We start from the raw sequence: 17,902 nt of genomic DNA on the forward strand, positions 1-17,902 counted from the left end.
TGTTTCTGGATCCCAGCCCCACAGCCTGCCTCACGGTCATCTGCTGCTAGCACCTCAAACTCAACATCTCCTAGACTGAAGTTACCCTCTTCCTCCCCACATCTGTCTTCTCTTGACTTCCCTGTTTTGTCAGCAGTATCGTCATTTTCCAGTCATAGGCCACAAAGTCTGAGAGAATCCCACTTGCCTTCTCTTCTGTAGTCCCAATGCATCGCCCAGCTCTGCCTATTCTTCTGACATCTGTCATCTCCTTTTCTCATCCACTGCCATGTCCGAAGTTAGGGTCCTCACTTCTAGCCTGGGCCACTGTGGCTTCTCACCATGATATGCCATATTTCTTCCATTCACTTCCTCCTCCAGGGCATCCTAATCACCACTGCCTAGTTAATCTTAGGGTCATGTCAGAGAGTACGGTCAGTGTTATGCAGATAAACTTCTATCTTTCAAAGAAGAGAGGCATGGTGACCCACTCCAGTATTCTTGCCTGGAGAATCTCATGGACAGAGGAGCCTGATGGGCTGCGGTCCATAGGGTGGAAAACAGTCAGAAGCAACTTAGCTCGCATGCATGCTATCTTTCTAAAGTATTTCTTTCAAAACTATTTTCCTACCATCATATGCCACAGTTATATGCAGTTTCAGCTCCTTGATTTAGCAATCATTTGGTCTCATTTCTCTTCTCTAAGGATGTGTCCTCATGGTGTTTCTACACACCACCACCTCCACCTTGGATCTTCTTTCTCCTCCCTCTTCAAGCAAAAAAACTACTCCCCTTTTTTGCTCACCTTTCCTCTAAAAACACATATTAGAGCTCAATGTTCAGAACATTGGTTTTGGAGTCAGACATACATAGTTCAAAATCATGTTCTACCAATTACAAGTTGTACAACTTTGAGATGGCTACCTAATATAATATCTTAGTTTTCTTATCCCAAAAATGTAAGAGAGAAAGAAAAAACTTAGCTTATGGAAGAGTTGTGAGGATTAAGTGAAATAATGCCCAGCTCAGCTCATAGTATCTGACTTATCTCATCATCAAACCTGTATGCCAAGCAACTGGAATTCCAAGCTACATGTGGCTCAGCTGGTAAAGAATCCGCCTGCAATGCGGGAGACCTAGGTTTGATCCCTGGGTTGGGAAGATCCCCTGGAGAAGGGAAAGACTACCCCTGGACTGTATAGTCCATAGAGCCGCAAAGAATTGTACACAACTGAGCAACTTTCACTCACTCACTCACTCCTAGTAGTAAAAGGTTCTAATGGGGCCAGCATAACTGTGAGCACTCCGTAAGCATCATAGCCTCAGGCTGTCAGGGAGTTAGGAACCCCGTAATCATATGCCTTCCTTCTCTGTGAGATGATTCCCACCTTTCTGCTCAAATAGTGTTTTCTCAGCCAGGCCTTCCCTGGTCCCCATCTAAAATCTCCGTAAACCTTCAGTTCACATCAGTACATCTATCTTCTTTATTTTCATCGCAACACTTTTTACTATGTGGAGTAATCTGATTTTCCTGCTCACTTTGTTGTCTGTCTTTGTCCTAGAAGGTAAGGTCCACGCAGGCAGAGTCTTGGTCTCACTCTTCATCCTGTCCCAGCACCGCAAAAGGCATCTGACAGAGTTGAGTAAGTGGATAAACCACTGAGTTTCTGCACCCCAAAGTGTCTTCATCCTTCAGACACAACACAGATCCCTTCTCCATGAAGTCTTGTGAATAACTCAGTCCACAGTCACTTACCTTCATTGGAAGTCCTGTAACAAATTGTAGTTGGGCTTGAGTTAACTAATTTTCATATTAATAAGTGGTTCAGTTCAGTTCAGTCACTCGTGTCTGACTCTTTGAGACCCCTGAACCACAGCATGCCAGGCCTCCCTGTCCATCACCAACTCCTGGAGTTTACCCAAACTCATGTCCATTGAGTCAGTGATGCCATCCAACCATCTTATCCTCTGTCATCCCCTTTTCCTCCCACCCTCAATCTTTCCCAGCATCAGGGTCTTTTCAAATGAGTCAGCTCTTCATATCAAGTGGCCAAAGAATTGGAGATTCAGCTTCAACATCAGTCCTTCCGATGAACACCCAGGACTGATCTCCTTTAGGATGGACTGATTGGATCTCCTTGCAGTCCAAGGGATTCTCAAGAGTCTTCTCCAACACCACAGTTCAAAAGCATCAATTCTTTGGTGCTCAGCTTTCTTTATGGTCCAACTCTCACATCCATACATGACCACTGGAAAAACCATAGCCTTGACTAGACGGACCTTTGTTGACAAAGTAATATCTTTGCTTTTTAATATGCTGTCTATGTTGGTCATAGCTTTCCTTCCAAGGAGTAAGCATCTTTTAATTTCATGGCTGCAATCACCATCTACAGTGATTTTGGAGCCCAAAAAATAAAGTCAGCCACTGTTTCCACTGTTTCCCCATCTATTTGCCATGAAGTGATGGGACCAGATGCCATGATCTTAGTTTTCTGAATGTTGAGTTTTAAGCCAACTTTTTCACTCTCCTCTTTCACTTTCATCAAGAGGCTTTTTAGTTCCTCTTCACTTTCTGCCATAAGGGTGGCATCTACTGCATATCTGAGGTTACTGATATTTCTCCTGGCAATCTTGATTCCAGCTTGTGCTTCTTCCAGCCCAGCATTTCTCATGATGTACTAGGCATATAAGTTAAATAAGCAGGGTGACAATATACAGCCTTGACGTACTCCTTTTCCTATTTGGAACCAGTCTGATGTTCCATGTCCAGTTATAACTGTTGCTTCCTGACCTGCATACAGATTTCTCAAGAGGCAGGTCAGGTGGTCTGGTATTCCTATCTCTTTAAGAATTTTCCATGGTTTATTGTGTTCCACACAGTCAAAGGCTTTGACACAGTCAATAAAACAGAAATAGATGTTTTTCTGAACCTCTCTTGCTTTTTCGATGATCCATCAGATGTTGGCGATTTGATCTCTGGTTCCTCTGCCTTTTCTAAAACCAGCTTGAACATCTGGAAGTTCATGATTCACGTATTGCTGAAGCCTGGCTTGGAGAATTTTGAGCATTACTTTACTAGTGTGTGAGATGAGTGCAACTGTGAGGTAGTTTGAGCATTCTTTGGCATTGCCTTTCATTGGTATTGGAATGAAAACTGACCTTTTCCAGTCCTGTGGCCACTGCTGAGTTTTCCAAATTTGCTGGCATATTGAGTGCACCACTTTCACAGCATCATCTTTTAGAATTTGAAATAGCTCAACTGGAATTCCATCACATACACTAGTTTTGTTCATAGTGATGCTTCCTAAAGCCCACTTGACTTCACATTCCAGGATGTCTGGCTCTAGGTGAGTGATCACACCATCGTGATTATCTGCGTCATGAAGATTTTTTTTGTACAGTTCTTCTGTGTATTCTTGCCACCTCTTCTTAATACCTTCTGCTTCTGTTAAGTCCATACCATTTCTGTCCTTTATTGAGCCCATCTTTGCATGAAATGTTCCCTTGGTATCTCTAATTTTCTTGAAGAGATCTCTTGTCTTTCCCATTCTATTGTTTTCCTCTATTTCTTTGCATTGATTGATGAGAAAGGTTTTATCTCTCCTTACTATTCTTTGGAACTCTGCACTCAAATGGGCATAACTTTCCTTTTCTCCTTTGCTTTTCACTTCTCTTCTTTTTACAGTTATTTGTAAGGCCTCCGCAGACAGCCATTTTGCTTTTTTGCAGTTCTTTTTCCTGAGGATGGTCTTGATCCCTGTCTCCTGGACAATGTCACGAACTTCCATCCACAGTTTTATCAGGCACCCTGTCTATCAGATCTAGTCCCTTAAATCTATTTCTCACTTCCACTGTATAAATCATAAGGGATTTGATTTAGGTCATACCTGAATGGTCTAGTGGTTTTCCCTACTTTCTTCAATTTAAGTCTGAATTTGGCAATAAGGGGTTCATGATCTGAGCCACAGTCAGCTCCCGGTCTTGTTTTTGCTGACCGTATAGAGCTTTTCCATCTTTGGCTGCAAAGAATATAATCAATCTGATTTCAGTATTGACCATCTGGTGATGTCCACATGTAGAGTCTTCTCTTATGTTGTTGGAAGAGGGTGTTTGCTATAACCAGTGTGTTCTCTTGGCAAAGCTCTATTAGCCTTTGCCCTGCTTCATTCCATACCCCAAGGCCAAATTTGCCTGTTACTCCAGGTGTTTTTTGACTTCCTACTTTCGCATTCCAGTTCCCTATAATGAAAAGGACATCTTTTTTTGGGTGTTAGTTCTAAAAGTTCTTGTAGGTCTTCATAGAACCGTCCAACTTCAGCTTCTTCACTATTACTGGTTGGGGCATAGGCTTGATTACCATGATATTGAATGGTTTACTATCAGCTGAATATTAATGGTGTAATAACAGCTACAGTTTATTGGGCACTTGTTGTGCTAAGTGGATTTACACACACTATCTCATTTAATTTCTTTTGCAATGGTATAGAGTAGGCTAAATTTTGCAAATGAAGAAACTGAGGCTTCAGAAAAGTTACACAAGTTTTTTTTTTAACATATCTATCTATTTATTTTCAGATTCCTTTCCCTTACAGGTTATTACAAAATACTGAGTTGAGTTCCTTGTACTAGTTAATAGGTCCTTGTATTTATCTAGTATATATATATATATATATAGTAGCTTCCCTGGCTCATGGGTAAAGAATCCACCTGTCAATGCAGGAGATGTGGGGGAGCTAGAGTCAATCCCTGGGTCAGGAAGATCCCCTGGAAGAGGAAATGGCAACCCACTCAAATATTCTTGCCTGTGTAATTCCATAAATAGAGGAGCCTGGTGGGCTGCAGTCCATGGGGTCGCAAAGAGTCAGACACAATAGAGCCACTGAGCAGTCATGCACACAAAAATTTCTCATCTAAATTCATTTGAACCCTTGTAGTGCTTATCTGTATCCTGTTCTGTTTTTTATTTTTCCTGTATTTGTATATATGTATCCATTTGTGACATTATTTCTTGTATGTGATATTATCATTCATATCTAGTATGTTTATTTACCATGTTTCTCAAATTAGACTATAACCTCCTTGTGGTCAAGACATACATTTGTGCATCTCCTAGAATTGTTTCATTCAATATTTTACACATGATACACTAATTAACACCCATTTACTTATTAACTTTTAATATTTACCTGGAACAGTTTAAATGCTAGGAATGCAATGACAAATAAGCAATAAATAAACATTGTCTCTAAATAATTAATTGGGTGTCATTATTCCCTGGTGGCTCAGTGGTAAAGAACTCACTTGTTCAGGAGACATAGTTTCAATCTCTGAGTCAGGAAGATCCCCTGGAGAAGGAAATGGCAACCCATTTCAGTCTTCTTGACTGGGAAATCCCATGGACAGAGGAGGCTCTATTCCATGGGGCTGAAAAAGAGTTGGACACAACTTAGCCACTAAACAACAGTAACATTCAACTATCCCTGTGTGCAGATTAAGATGTGGCTCTTCAGATGGATAAAGCAAACTATGGTTACCAGGGGCTACACAGCTGGTAGGAATAAATTGCAAAACTAGGAAAGAGATATGCACACTACTCTATATAAAATAGATAACTAGTTAGGACCTATTGTAAGGCACAGGGAACTCTACTCAAGACTCTGCAATGGCCTATATGCAAAAAGAATAAAAAAAAAAAAAAAGAGTGGATATACCTATGGGCTTCCCAAGTGGCACTAGTGGTAATGAACCCAACTGTCAAGACTTAAAGAGATGTGGATTCAATTCCTTGGTCAGGAAGATCCCCTGGAGAAGGCTAAGGCAACCCACTCCAGTATTCTTGCCTGGAAAATCCCCTGGACAGAGGAGCCTGATGGGTTACAATCCACGGTGTCACAAACAGTAGGACATGACTGAAGCAACTTAGCATGCATGCATGTGTATGTGTAACTGATTAACTTTGCTGTACATCTAAGACTAACACAACATCGTAAATTATACTCCAATAATGTTTTGTTTTGTTTTTTAAAAAGAAGTGGCTTTTGGCTCCCTTGGAGAGCAGTGCAAACCCTAGTCCAGAGACTGCCACTTCTTTGCTGAATAACCTCAGGGGTATCGGGTAAACTCTCAGAGCCTGCCCCAATCTGTTAAACAGAGAACATAATATGTCTTAGAGACTGTGAAAGAGATATGTGAAAACACCCTAAAAACTGCTAAGTTCTATATAAATATAAGTTGATATTTTTATTACTGTAATAACATAAATGAAGCAGAAACTGGATCCATCATGAATAAAATACTCTCAGAAATGCTGTCACTGTCTTACTGATAATTTTCAGCCTTATTCTCCAAAGATGATAAGAAATGTGATTCCGCCTGTCACAGTGTACTTGGGTGACAACCTTCGAGTAGGATTTCATGTTGCCAACTCCCCTCAGGTCCAGAATTCCCAGGGGAGACTGCCACCACCTCCAAGGGAATGCCTGTGCCACTAACAAGCTTTACCTGCTATTGGAAATCTGAAAAGGCTACGCGGCCATGAGCAGAGAGCTCCAGCCCATCCAAAGTAGCTTCCTGGGTTTCTGTAATAGAACTATTCTTAGAATGCCCAAACCTTTCTCATCAGAGTCTCCCTGCAGTGGCCTGCTGGGGGTCAGGGACACTTGAGCCTGGCAGTACCACCATCTCACAGTCAACCATTTAATTCACATCTTTGTGCCTCATGTGCAAGGGTGTGTACTCCCGTTGGGTTCACGTGTCTCTCAGTGAATCACCATCTTTCTTTCCCAAAACTCATGCCTCAGCTTCCTAATTAAGGGTCACCTCCCACCCTGAGGTTGGTTTTCCTATCTGTCTATTCTGAGTCAGGCAGTTCTCCCTTCCCACCTCACCTCTCCACCAAGTTCCAGGGCTTGTTGCCTCAACACACATCACTGGTGTGGGAGTGTCAGGTCCATGGGTGATGTCATTTGTTTGTAAATAATTTCCACAAATCACCCCCACTGGAAACTACAGAGTCTAACAGATGGAAACAAGGGCCTCTCCCATCCAGAGTGGGACTGCCTTTCAGAGCCTCCCTGACAGGGGTCATTGAGTCTCAACTTTAAATATCCTGGATGAATCAATGAAGAATTTCTTACCTCGCCTCTAACCAAATAACCTTGGCTGGGTGGATGCCGTGACAGAGTTTACCAGTCACTGGGTCATGGATGGAGCAGCAGCCAAGAAGCCAAGCTTCAATTTTCTAAGAGCCTGGGTGTGTCTGCAGAGGCCAGAGTGTGATGGTGATTTCTAAAGCAGGAGAATATGATACCTTGAGTCTGAGAAGATGGACTTTGGAATCAGACAGACCCCAGTTCAAATCTCATCACCCTCACTCACCATCTGGGGGCCTGAGACTTTCACTAGCTGTGCAGTTTTGGCCAAGTCACTGAAATTGATCCCCAGTTTCATCATCACCTAAAAAAATAGGGAACTTCGTGTCTATATATTGAGATTATTGTGAGGATTTAAATGAGATAATATATGTAACGTGACCAAGGAAGCATGAGAACAGAGTGAATGCCCAACAAATGATAACTATTGCCACTATTATTAACACCATGATCATCACCTCATCCCTTCTGAGCCCGGCATACACTGCTACAGAGGACTTTGTTGTGTTTCTTCTTCCTGAAATGACTGAATGAGGTCTGTGCCTGCAGGATGGGGTTTCAGAGCTACTCAGGATGGCTCCATCACAACCACCACCTCTAGAGAACGACATTCCCGCATTTCCATGCCCTGCACTTCTCATCCTGCAGGGTCCCGAAAACCCATGGCTCGCTGTTGGACCTCAGCTGTATGACTGAGGCTTGGAGCAGGAGGTTCGAAGTCTCCTGCAACAACCAACTGGCAAAGCAGTTGGCTAGTGATCCTCTGTACCAGAAGTTAAGTCTCAGCTCACCTGACTCCAGAGCCCCTTAAGAACTGCAGATCCAAACCTTTGCCACACAGCTGCCTGTGCCTGATGGATAGGAGAGTGAGCACCTCCATGGAGCAAGGCTCTGGAAGGCTTCCCAGGACCAAGCAGAGCAGTTAGGAGCATAAGTCCTGGCTTGTCCATCATGCATTGGCTGAGTGACTTTGAGCCAGCTCCTTAACCTCAGTTTCTCTTCTGTAAAATGGGGCTAACAGCACCTACCTCCTTGAGTCACCGTGAGATGATGCATGTCCCATAAAGCCCTCAGAACACTGCCTGGCTCCATATGTGACTCCTGCTATCAAGATTAAGTACCAGAAAGCCACTCTTATGCAGGCATGAATTTCAGTTTCCCACCTTTTACAAATCTGCCAAGCCAGAGCTGAGCGGAGAGGATGGAGTAACAGAACACGATGATAAATACACTAAAAAAACTAAAGAACAAATAACAGAGGGGGTTTCTCAGGAGGTAGAAGCTTTATTATGACATGTCTTCAAACAACAATCCAATCAGTAAGCATTTATTGAGTGCCAACTGTTTGCAAGCCCTTGCAGACAGTAAAGTCCACCCATGGCTTTCAAGTTCCCAAGGAGAAAAAGCACACGTGGGTCAGGAAGCTTTGTGAGGCTGAATACAGAGTGGGTGTCCGAACATCCAAGAGCAATTAGCTTTGCGGGGAGGCAAGCTCTGAGGCCCCGCCTCGCAGGGGAGCGCGGTACGGAGGGGCACAGGCGCGGGGTGAGAGCAGCTCTCGCGAGGGTACGGGAGTGGCCTCAGCATCCGCAGCAGCCGGAGGAGCTGGAGTATCGGGAGCTCTGGTTGCTGCCTCCGCAGCAGCCGCAGCCGCTTCTACCCTGCCGGCGGCGCCTCCTGGGGAAGCAGCAGCAACCGACGGAGCTGGAGCCGCCGCAGCCACAGTCCCCGCAGCAGCCGGAGTCGCCGCCGGAGCCGCAGCAGCCGTTGCCGCAGCACCCAGAGCTGCAGGAGGAGGTGTCGGGCGCCGGGGCGGGACAAGGGGTGGGGCCCTGCGAAGGGCCCTTGGGAGAGCCTTTGGCGCTCTGCTGAGAGGACATCGTCACGGAGAACCTGAAAGAGAAGCAGCTTTTCGTATGCGAGTTCTGTTTCTTTCCAAACAGGGCTTTTGAGATGTGCCTTTGTGAGCACGTGAGCCTGGCCTAATGCCAGGAAGGAAAACGCATACACACACACACACACACACACACACACACACACACACGCATACACACACACACACACACACACACAAACGCATACACACACACACACACACACACGCACACACAGCAAGAAAAAGGGGAAGCAAAGGAAAACCTCCATACAGGTATTCCAGTGAGTGAGTTCCCCTGAGTTAAAACCTGCCTACAGTAGCCACGTGAGCCTGGCCTAATGCCAGGAAGGAAAACGCATACACACACACACACACACACACACACACACACACACACACACACAGCAAGAAAAAGGGGAAGCAAAGGAAAACCTCCAAACAGGTATTCCAGTGAGTGAGTTCCCCTGAGTTAAAACCTGCCTACAGTAGCCACAGCCTATGAAAAGAAATCAATGGTTTCCCATTTTCTCTGACTAGAGTAAGGACCACCCAAGTTCTTTACAGTGGAAAAGAAAGGATACTGTGGCAATTTTTCTGTCTGATTCAGTCCAAAATCTTCTCCCTGTCTCTTTTCCCCTCTCCCATGTCTCTGTGGCCATAGGCCTTCAAGTGTTCCCCTAGCCATCAGCATTGCATTAACACTAATGGGGTTTCCACAGTGGCTCAGTGGTCAAGAGTCCACCTGCCAAGCAGGAGACTCAGGTTAGATCCCTGGATCGGGGAAGATCCCCTGGAGAAGGAATGGCAACCCACTCCACTATTCATGCCTGGATATTCCCATGGACAGAGGAACCTGGTGGGCTATAGTCCACGGGATCACAAAGAGCCAGGCATGACTAAGTGACTAAACGACGACGACAGTTAGAAAATACTCAAGTCACACATGCATCTGCCTGTCCCAGTCATTTGGGTCTAAAGAATCCACAAACACCAGAAGCATGTCCTGGCCTATGTCTGTCATCCCCCACGACCATAAGGAAAAGGAGAGTGGGGCAAAGGATGGAAATACATCCCCGTCCAGGGAGCCAAAGACCTGGGTTCTAGCAGAGTCACATCTCTGCTGTAGACTTGCCGTGTGACCGTGCAGTCCCCCCACCCCCAATCCAGCTTCCACGTGCTCACTGACACCAGGCAAGTGTCACTGAAGCTTAGGGCGCTCTCCAGGGCCCTGGACACTGACACTTGAAGCTTAGGGCACTCTCCAGGGCCTTCCTTCTATATCTCCCTGCTAGCTATGTTCTGCCTTCTCCTCCCCTCTGTCTTCAACTCTTCCCATCCTCCTCCCCCAAGTTCCACTTGGAGACTTACCAGACCCTGGCTTCACCAGAAGACTCACTCAGTTTTCCAACTGGAGTGGGCCACCTGCTAGGCAGTGGATTGAGCAGTGTCCAGCCAGAGAACCTTTTATAAGAACCCAGGCACTGGCTCTTGGGAGGGGCCCATTTCCCAACAGACATGGTCAGCTGACACATCCCAGAGACATTCATCACTCAGGTAGCCCCGGAGGTGGTGCACGTGTGTATTCAAGTCACCTCACAGAGGTGCCAGGATTGCTGCAGCATGTTTGCTTTCCAAATAGGACTCTGTTCATAGCTGGGAGGGCTATGTGTGTGCTAAGACAGGGCTGGGGGGCCCGAGTGAGGAGAGGTCTGGCCCTCTCTTGGGACCTATTCTCTTTGCCCTTTTCTACAGTGTACAGTCATACACATAAACAGACACACACACACACACTGTTCCCCTGTTCACGCACTCATCCCAAGGTAGCTATCTAGATGGTCGTTTGTAGTCCAGTTGGTATCTTGGTTCACATCTCTCAGGATCTTGGTCCTTAGCCCCTCAAGGAAGACCAAAGTTTATGGGAAAAGCCTGGTGGGTTTCATCCAAATTCTTTCAGGTGGGATTGAGTGAAGATGATGGTGGAGATATGCCTATGGGAATCTCAGTGGCAATTTCTCTCTGTTACTGAAGACAAGAAGAAAAACCCAAGCAAAGTTATGTAACAGTTAAGACCAGGAAAGCTGTGAATGTAGTTAGGTTAGGTTATCTATCATACCCGCATATAACCCTGATGAACCTAAAAGAAATATACAGGATGCTGGTCCACGTGACAAATACTAAGTCAGATTGTGAGACTCTCTGCTCCTGACTTCATCTCAAACTCCCTTTGAAGATAGGTTCTCCCTGGGGCCACTGCCCAATGTGAAGCGAAAGAAAGAAGGGAAGAAGAAAGAAAAAGGAAGGGAGGAAGAAAGGAAAGAAAGAGAAAGGAAGGAAGGAAGTGTGGAGAAAGAGGGTGGAGGGAGGCTAGGAGACCTGTCCCAAGGTCCAAAGTGTCCATCAAAAATGGTGCCTTTAGAATAACTAGGGCTTCCCTGGTGTCTCAGATGGTAAAGAATCCATCTGCAATGCAAGAGATACAGGTTCAATCCCTGGGTTGGGAAGATCCCCTGGAGAAGGGAGTGCTACCCACTCCAGGGGATCTTCTCCAGTATTCTGCCTGGAGAACTTCATGGACAGAGGAGCCTGGCAGGCTATAGTCCACGTGTTGCAAAGAGTCAAACACAACTGAGCAACTAACACACACATAGAGAATAACCAACTTTTAAGAATTGGGAGAGACTTTGGAGGTTAACTGGTATCAGAACTGCTTCTTAATCAGTGCAGCTGCCCACAACCATGATTATAATAAGGTAAAAGAGAAATCCAAGACTAAGAATTCAAGAATTGATGGTGAGACAGGTTTGGGAATGAGTGAGCTGGGTGTGGCATGAGGGCGCAGACAAGGAAAGGTAAGTCACGAAAAGATACCAATTTCGTTCAACATGGCTTTAGAGCCTGATTAACAGGTTGCATGTACCTAGGGCCACCTGTTAGTGAGTACAGATGAGATACTAGAGAGGTGAGGTCAATAGTAGAAAAGAGAAGGAAGTAATGAAGTAACAAGATGGAGACAGGATCTCCTCTGGGAGACGATTTGGGCAAGTACATGCTCATTGTATGGACTTGCTGTAGCCTCATATACTAACGTTCATTACCCATCACTGCTAATTCTTATCAAAGGAAGGGCTAATTGGTCATCTTGTACATAAAAGGCTGATGCAGAATTATTTCTATCACTAACTATTTGAGTCTTTCCTGAAGGAATCAGCCTATTCTTAAAGGAAAAACCCAACCCAGTGACAGAAGCTCCTGGGCTCTTGTCTCCATCCCCTCCTCACACACACCACCCCACCCCAACCAAAGGGGTGCAGAGGAAGGAGTCCTTGTCGGTTGCCTGTGCTCAGACACTTAGTCATGTCTGACTCCTTGCAACCCCGTGGATTATAACCCACCTGGCTCCTCTGTCGATGGGATTCCCCAGGCAAGAATACTGGAGTGGGTTGCCATTTCCTTCTCCAAGGGATCTTCCTGACCTGACCCAGGGATTGAACCCAGGTCTCCCGCATCTCCTATACTGGCAGGTGGACTCCTTACCACTGAGCCACCTGGGAAGCCCCTCTTGGTTCCCTATTCAGACTCAAACTCTGGCTTTCAGGAGCCAGAGGAAATGGACTCAGAAATTCCTTACCTGCCTCCTAAACTCGTCCCCCAGAAACTAACCTCCATCAGCTCTCCTTTCTAGTCAATTAACAGAAGCACCCAGGATTATAATAATCAGTAAAGTAAAGGTGTTTATTCACTGAGGCCCAGAATGAGCACTTTAATAATCAGTAAAGTAAAGGTGTTTATTCACTGAGGCCCAGAATGAGCACTTTACATGATCTTATTGCCTGTGACTAGGAAATAAAGTTTTGTATGTGTGTGTGTGTGTTTTTAATAATCACCAATGCTGGAAAGAAACCCTCTCAGAGTCATCTCACTGTGACCTTTCTGGGTCCCACCATCTCCTTTTGAAAAATCATGTTCCCAACCCTTCTCATGGGAAGCTTGTGTCAGAGTAATGGTCTCCAACATGATTCTTTCCTTCAAGCTTAAAGTCCCCTCCTTCAGATCCGAAAAGGAAATGCTGTCTCCCAGAGGTCTAAGTAGTTTTGGTGCAAGATCTGTTTCCCAAACTGATTTTTTAAGTGTTGACTTGTATTTAGAAGAAGGGGAGGGAAGATGGCTTGAGGCAGTGGGTGGGGAGTGGGAGAGGTGAACAAAACAATCAGGAGGCAGTGACACCAGGAATAAAAAGCTTTATGGTTACAGCGACAACCCAAATTCCAATACTGAGTCCTCCAAAGAACTATATCTAGTGGGAAATCAGGCCAGTGAGTATCAGAGGTTACACCTCCAGACCTCACCATGGAATGAACATGGCAGGAAGAAGAGGGAAGTTCTGAGCGTTTCGGAAGCCCTTCCATTCTCTTCTTCCATTCTTCCAAGCCAGAAAAAGAGAAGACTCAGGCTGGGCAGGTCATCAGCTCTTTGAAGCCTGCAGTGTTATTTTTCAGTGGTCTTCATGACCCAGTTCAGCAGCAGCCCCCGGAGGAGCAGCCCCCAGAGCAGCAGCCGGAGCCCCCAGAGCAGCAGCTGGAGCCCCCAGAGCAGCAGCCGGAGCCCCCAGAGTGCTGGCTGCCGCCGCTGCCACAGCAGCCAGAGCTCTGGTGTCGGCGTCGAAGAGATCTGCGAAGCTTGTGGTGGCTCAGGCAGCAGCCTCCACCCCCAGAGCTGCAGCAGTCCCCGGAGCTGGGGGCACAGCAGGAAGACACTGGAGGGGGACACGGGGCTGGGCACTTGGGAGGACACTTGGGAGTACACTTGGGTGGGCATTTGGGGGGACACTTGGGCGGGGGCTGGCACTGCTGCTGGTTTTGCTGGCAGGACATCTTGGCAGGAACTGAATGGAGCTGGAAGAAAATAGAGAAATTTTAAGTTCAACTAACCCAAGATAACTTCCTTACATTTAAAACCGAACTATAATTTCACAAGGTTTCTTCTTTTTGGTGATCAGATTTTAAAACCCAGTCTCCCCAAATGAGTTACAAGAGACAAGCAAAGAGTTTCAACCTAGGAACTCCATAACTTCAAATGAACTCTTTGCAACTTCAGAAAGATGCCAATCCTTTCCCTTCTCCTAATCCTCCCTCCCCTTTCCAGCAGAAACTTCCCTGCCAAATCCACTTTTCTCCTTGTCTTCTTTCAAGACTGTCTTCAGGCTCCACCCAGGGATTCTCTCTACCCAAAGTGCCAGCACCAAGAGTCCCTCCTGGTCCTTTACCTGGTTCAACACTGGAGCAGGTTACCCTGGAGGCAGGTGGACTGAGATGCTGTCTGAGGCTTCTGCCTTTTATACAGGTTCAGCTCTGACCTGGCATCACGCAATGCCAACCAAAGGCAGGATGCTGATAGCATCTTTCACAAGGGGCACAGGTGACTACCCTCCCCTCACATCCCAAGGACCCAATTCCTCCCTCTGTAAGTATGTCAAGTATTAACCCACAGGAAGATCCCCTGAGAACTGCTGGCCTCTAACTAAGATAATGATGCGTTCAATGCCTATCAATCTCACAAGCAGCTCTGCTATGCTCCTGATTTCCCACGCTCAGTCAATATGGTTCTAGACCTCTGCGAAGGGAAGTACTCACTTCTGTTTGGTATAGGAAATGGAGGAAAAATTCCCTCCATGGAAATTAAATGGACCTTTTGTAATAAAGATACAGATCCAAAATAAAGTGCCAAGACCAGGCCAAATATCTAATGTCTTTTTCATTCTTAGATGATGCCATGTTGTTGCTGCTGTTTAGTCACTTAAGTTGTGTCCAACCCTTTGCAGCCCCATGAACTGTAGCCCACCAGGCTCCTCTGTCCATGGGATTTCCCAGACAAGAATACTGGAGTGAGTTGCTGTTTGCTTCTCCAGGGGATCTTCCCAACCCGGAGATTGACCTTGCATCCCTGCATTGGCAGGCAGATTCTTTACCACTGAGCCACCAGGGAATCCCAGTTGACGCCACAGTCTGGACTATGAATGCTGGCTGTCTCAGTGATGCTGTTTTAAGCAGGCCCCATGCAGATGGTGTGGGCGGTTGGCGTCTCTCCTTACCTGAACTTGATCCACCAAGAGAACTCAGAAAGAGCACTGACTCAGCAATAAGAATCCCTTTGGAAGGGCAGAAGTCTCGGAATGGCTTCTCTTTCCCCATGTGGTCCTAAAGAAGGCATCTGTGCTCTGCCCAAGGTGAGGTGGCAGGGAACAGGTATATGCTGATGGTGAAGTTGGAGAACTAGACTTCGGTGGAAGTTGCCAGAAGTGAGGCCTGGGTTCTGGTCGACTCTAAGGAAAGAGCGTCCAGCCTGAGAAAATCCTTTTTGTATAGGAAACCTGGTGGACGGGGACGGGTGGGCAAGACATAGGTTTTGCAAGCCTGCAATGGAACCCTACAAACAGTGTCCTGAGGGCAAGTTAGGTCCCCACTAAAGTCATCAAAGTTTAGTTAGCTGATAAGGTAGTCAAAATATGGCATATTCACAGTGAAAACTGCAGTGAGAGGAAGTAAGACAGGGAGAAACACCTCAGCTCTAAGCTGGACAGACTGTCTGGCACCAGTTCCCAGATCTGCAAACTCAGGCAGCTTATTTAAGCATCACTATAAAAAAGGGCTTTCTGCTTTTGCATTTCAGTCCCCTATGATGAAAAGGACATCTTTTTTTTTCTTCATCCAGATTTATTGCCTTTCTGATCATTATGATTTTCATGTAAGCAAGTTGCCAAAATACATTAGCTCTGATTTTATACAGACTCTGAAAGTTAGGATACAAAAAGCATATAAACATCTACCAATACCAAAATGTTTATGACCTTATAATTGTATGGAGTAGGGAAAGGGCACAGATAAGGAACACAAATAAATGAAAATCTAAAGACTAACACTTCCTTTGATTATTTGTTAAAATCCACTGACAAAACAAAAGGAATGTTAAGCCTTTATAAACAACTATGAACACAAAGTGACTGTTTCCTTCCATTTCCTGCCCATCTCCTTAGCTCAACAAGCACTGGAAACAGCCAGCTTCTTCAGAGGGTCCATGAACACCTGCGGGCTAACGTCATCAGTGAGGATGGGCGCTCCCGTTTCCTGTCCGCTAGCACTCAGGTTATTGTGTGTCTGAGACGGTGTCACTTCGGACAAAAGAAATCGAGACTGGCTTCCCCTGTGCTCCGTGTGGATGTACCGCGGCACCGGGAACCGCGCCTGCAGGATCTCCTGTGGGTCCTCCAGGGGCGCCTGCAGGAGGTGCTGGAAGTTTTCGTACTCGGGTATGTCCTGGTAGCCTGCTTTCCGCCACTGGGCTATAGTCTCACTAAGATAAATGACAGTTTGGAAGAAAGTATCCATGAGCAGAATTCTGTCAGCAAGAATTCTGACAGAATTCTCAGCAGAATTCTGACAGCTGCTGCTGTCCAGGAGCACAGGCTCTGGGGGCCGGTGGAAGGAGTAGGAATACAGAATGGGCTGGATCATGATGAGGGGCTGGGTGAGATCCTGCCGGGCAATGTGGTGCCGATAATACGACGGCTCGTCAGGGCTGTTGTTGAAGACTTGAAGGAGTGGAGACCTTCTAAGATGGAACATGAACTGAGGGTATAGAGAGAAGGAAGCTGATAACCTAAATGACACGGGGTCTTCTTCGTTATACTGTCCAAACTTCTGACACAGCCGGATGAGCTGTCGGTCCAGCCACTGGAGCGCGTCCGGCCCCTCCTCCGACTCGGCTCGGAACACCCCCAGCCTCGCCATCAGCATCGCAGCCGCCTCCTGGTCAAGCGCCGCTTTGACGTGCTTCAGCTGTCTCTGCACATCTGCCCAGTTGCGGGCAACGGCGGTCACACGGATGCACCGCTGGGTGCGGGGGTCTGGCAGTGAGTGAAGAACTGGCCTCCTTGCGGGATCCGGGCGCTGTGCTGGGTGACTACTTCAAAGTAGATGTGTAACATCGTTGTGGGATCCAGGCCACAGATTTTCCACTGACCCACGCCACCGACACCACGCTCTTTTTCTGACACACACGGTCCTTTCACATTCAGAGACACACAGCGTCCAATGGCTTCCGCAACCTTCAGTTCCTTTGAGGTCTTTACTTCCAAAGTAGCACCAAATGCCATTTGGTGTTAGTTCTAGAAGGTCTTTTAAGTCTTCACAGAATTGTTCAGCTTTGGCATTAGTGGTTGGGACATAGACTAGGATTACTGTGATATTGAATGGTTTACCTTGAAAATGAACAGAGATCATTCTGTTATTTTGGAGATTGCACCAAGTACTGCATTTCAGACTCTTTTGTTCACTATGAGGGCTACTCCATTTCTTCTAAGGGATTCTTGCCCACAGTAGTAGATATAATGGTCATCTGAGTTAAATTCACCCATTCCAGTCCATTTTAGTTCACTGATTCCTAAAATGTCGATGTTCACTCTTGCCATCTCCTGTTTGACCACTTCCAATTTATCTTGATTCATAGACCTAACTTTCCAGGTTCCTATGCAATATTGTACTTTACAGCATAAGACTTAACTTCCAACACCAGTCACATCCACAACCAAGCATTATTTTCACTTTGGCTCAGTCTCTTCATTCTTTATGTGGTTATTTCTCCACTGATCTCCAGTAGCCTACTGGGCACCTACTGACCTGGGGCAGTTCATCTTTCAGTGTCATATCTTTTTGCCTTTTCATTACTGTTCATGGGGTTCTCAAGGCAACAATACTAAAGTGGTTTGCCTTTCTGTTCTCCAGGGGACCACATTTTGTCATAACTCTCCACCATGACCAGTCCGTCTTGGGTGGCCCTACACGGCATGGCTCATAGTTTCATTGAGTCAGACAAGGCTGTGGTCCTTGTGAGCAGTTTGGTT

General features: G+C 46.1%; 1 protein-coding gene and 1 pseudogene across 1 annotated transcript; both read right to left on the bottom strand.

The window, feature by feature from the left end:
* Nucleotides 1-8,394: 8,394 nt before the first annotated feature.
* On the bottom strand, nt 8,395-10,471 carry CRCT1 (cysteine rich C-terminal 1). The gene is made up of 2 exons (XM_043877442.1): nt 10,375-10,471; nt 8,395-9,023 (listed from the first exon to the last, which is right to left on the bottom strand). Exon 2 carries the CDS (start codon nt 9,008-9,010, stop codon nt 8,711-8,713), a length of 300 nt encoding a protein of 99 aa, XP_043733377.1. The 5' UTR covers nt 9,011-9,023; nt 10,375-10,471; the 3' UTR covers nt 8,395-8,710.
* A 5,566-nt stretch (nt 10,472-16,037) lies between these two features.
* Nucleotides 16,038-17,155, bottom strand: LOC122676705 (annotated as a pseudogene).
* Nucleotides 17,156-17,902: the final 747 nt, after the last annotated feature.

Source organism: Cervus elaphus, chromosome 20 (genome assembly GCF_910594005.1).
Source record: "Cervus elaphus chromosome 20, mCerEla1.1, whole genome shotgun sequence".
Taxonomy (NCBI): Eukaryota; Metazoa; Chordata; class Mammalia; order Artiodactyla; family Cervidae; genus Cervus; species Cervus elaphus.

Bases quoted from the DNA above. Each gene is read 5' to 3' on its own strand.
- CRCT1 (XM_043877442.1), bottom strand. From the start codon at position 9,010: ATGTCCTCTCAGCAGAGCGCCAAAGGCTCTCCCAAGGGCCCTTCGCAG.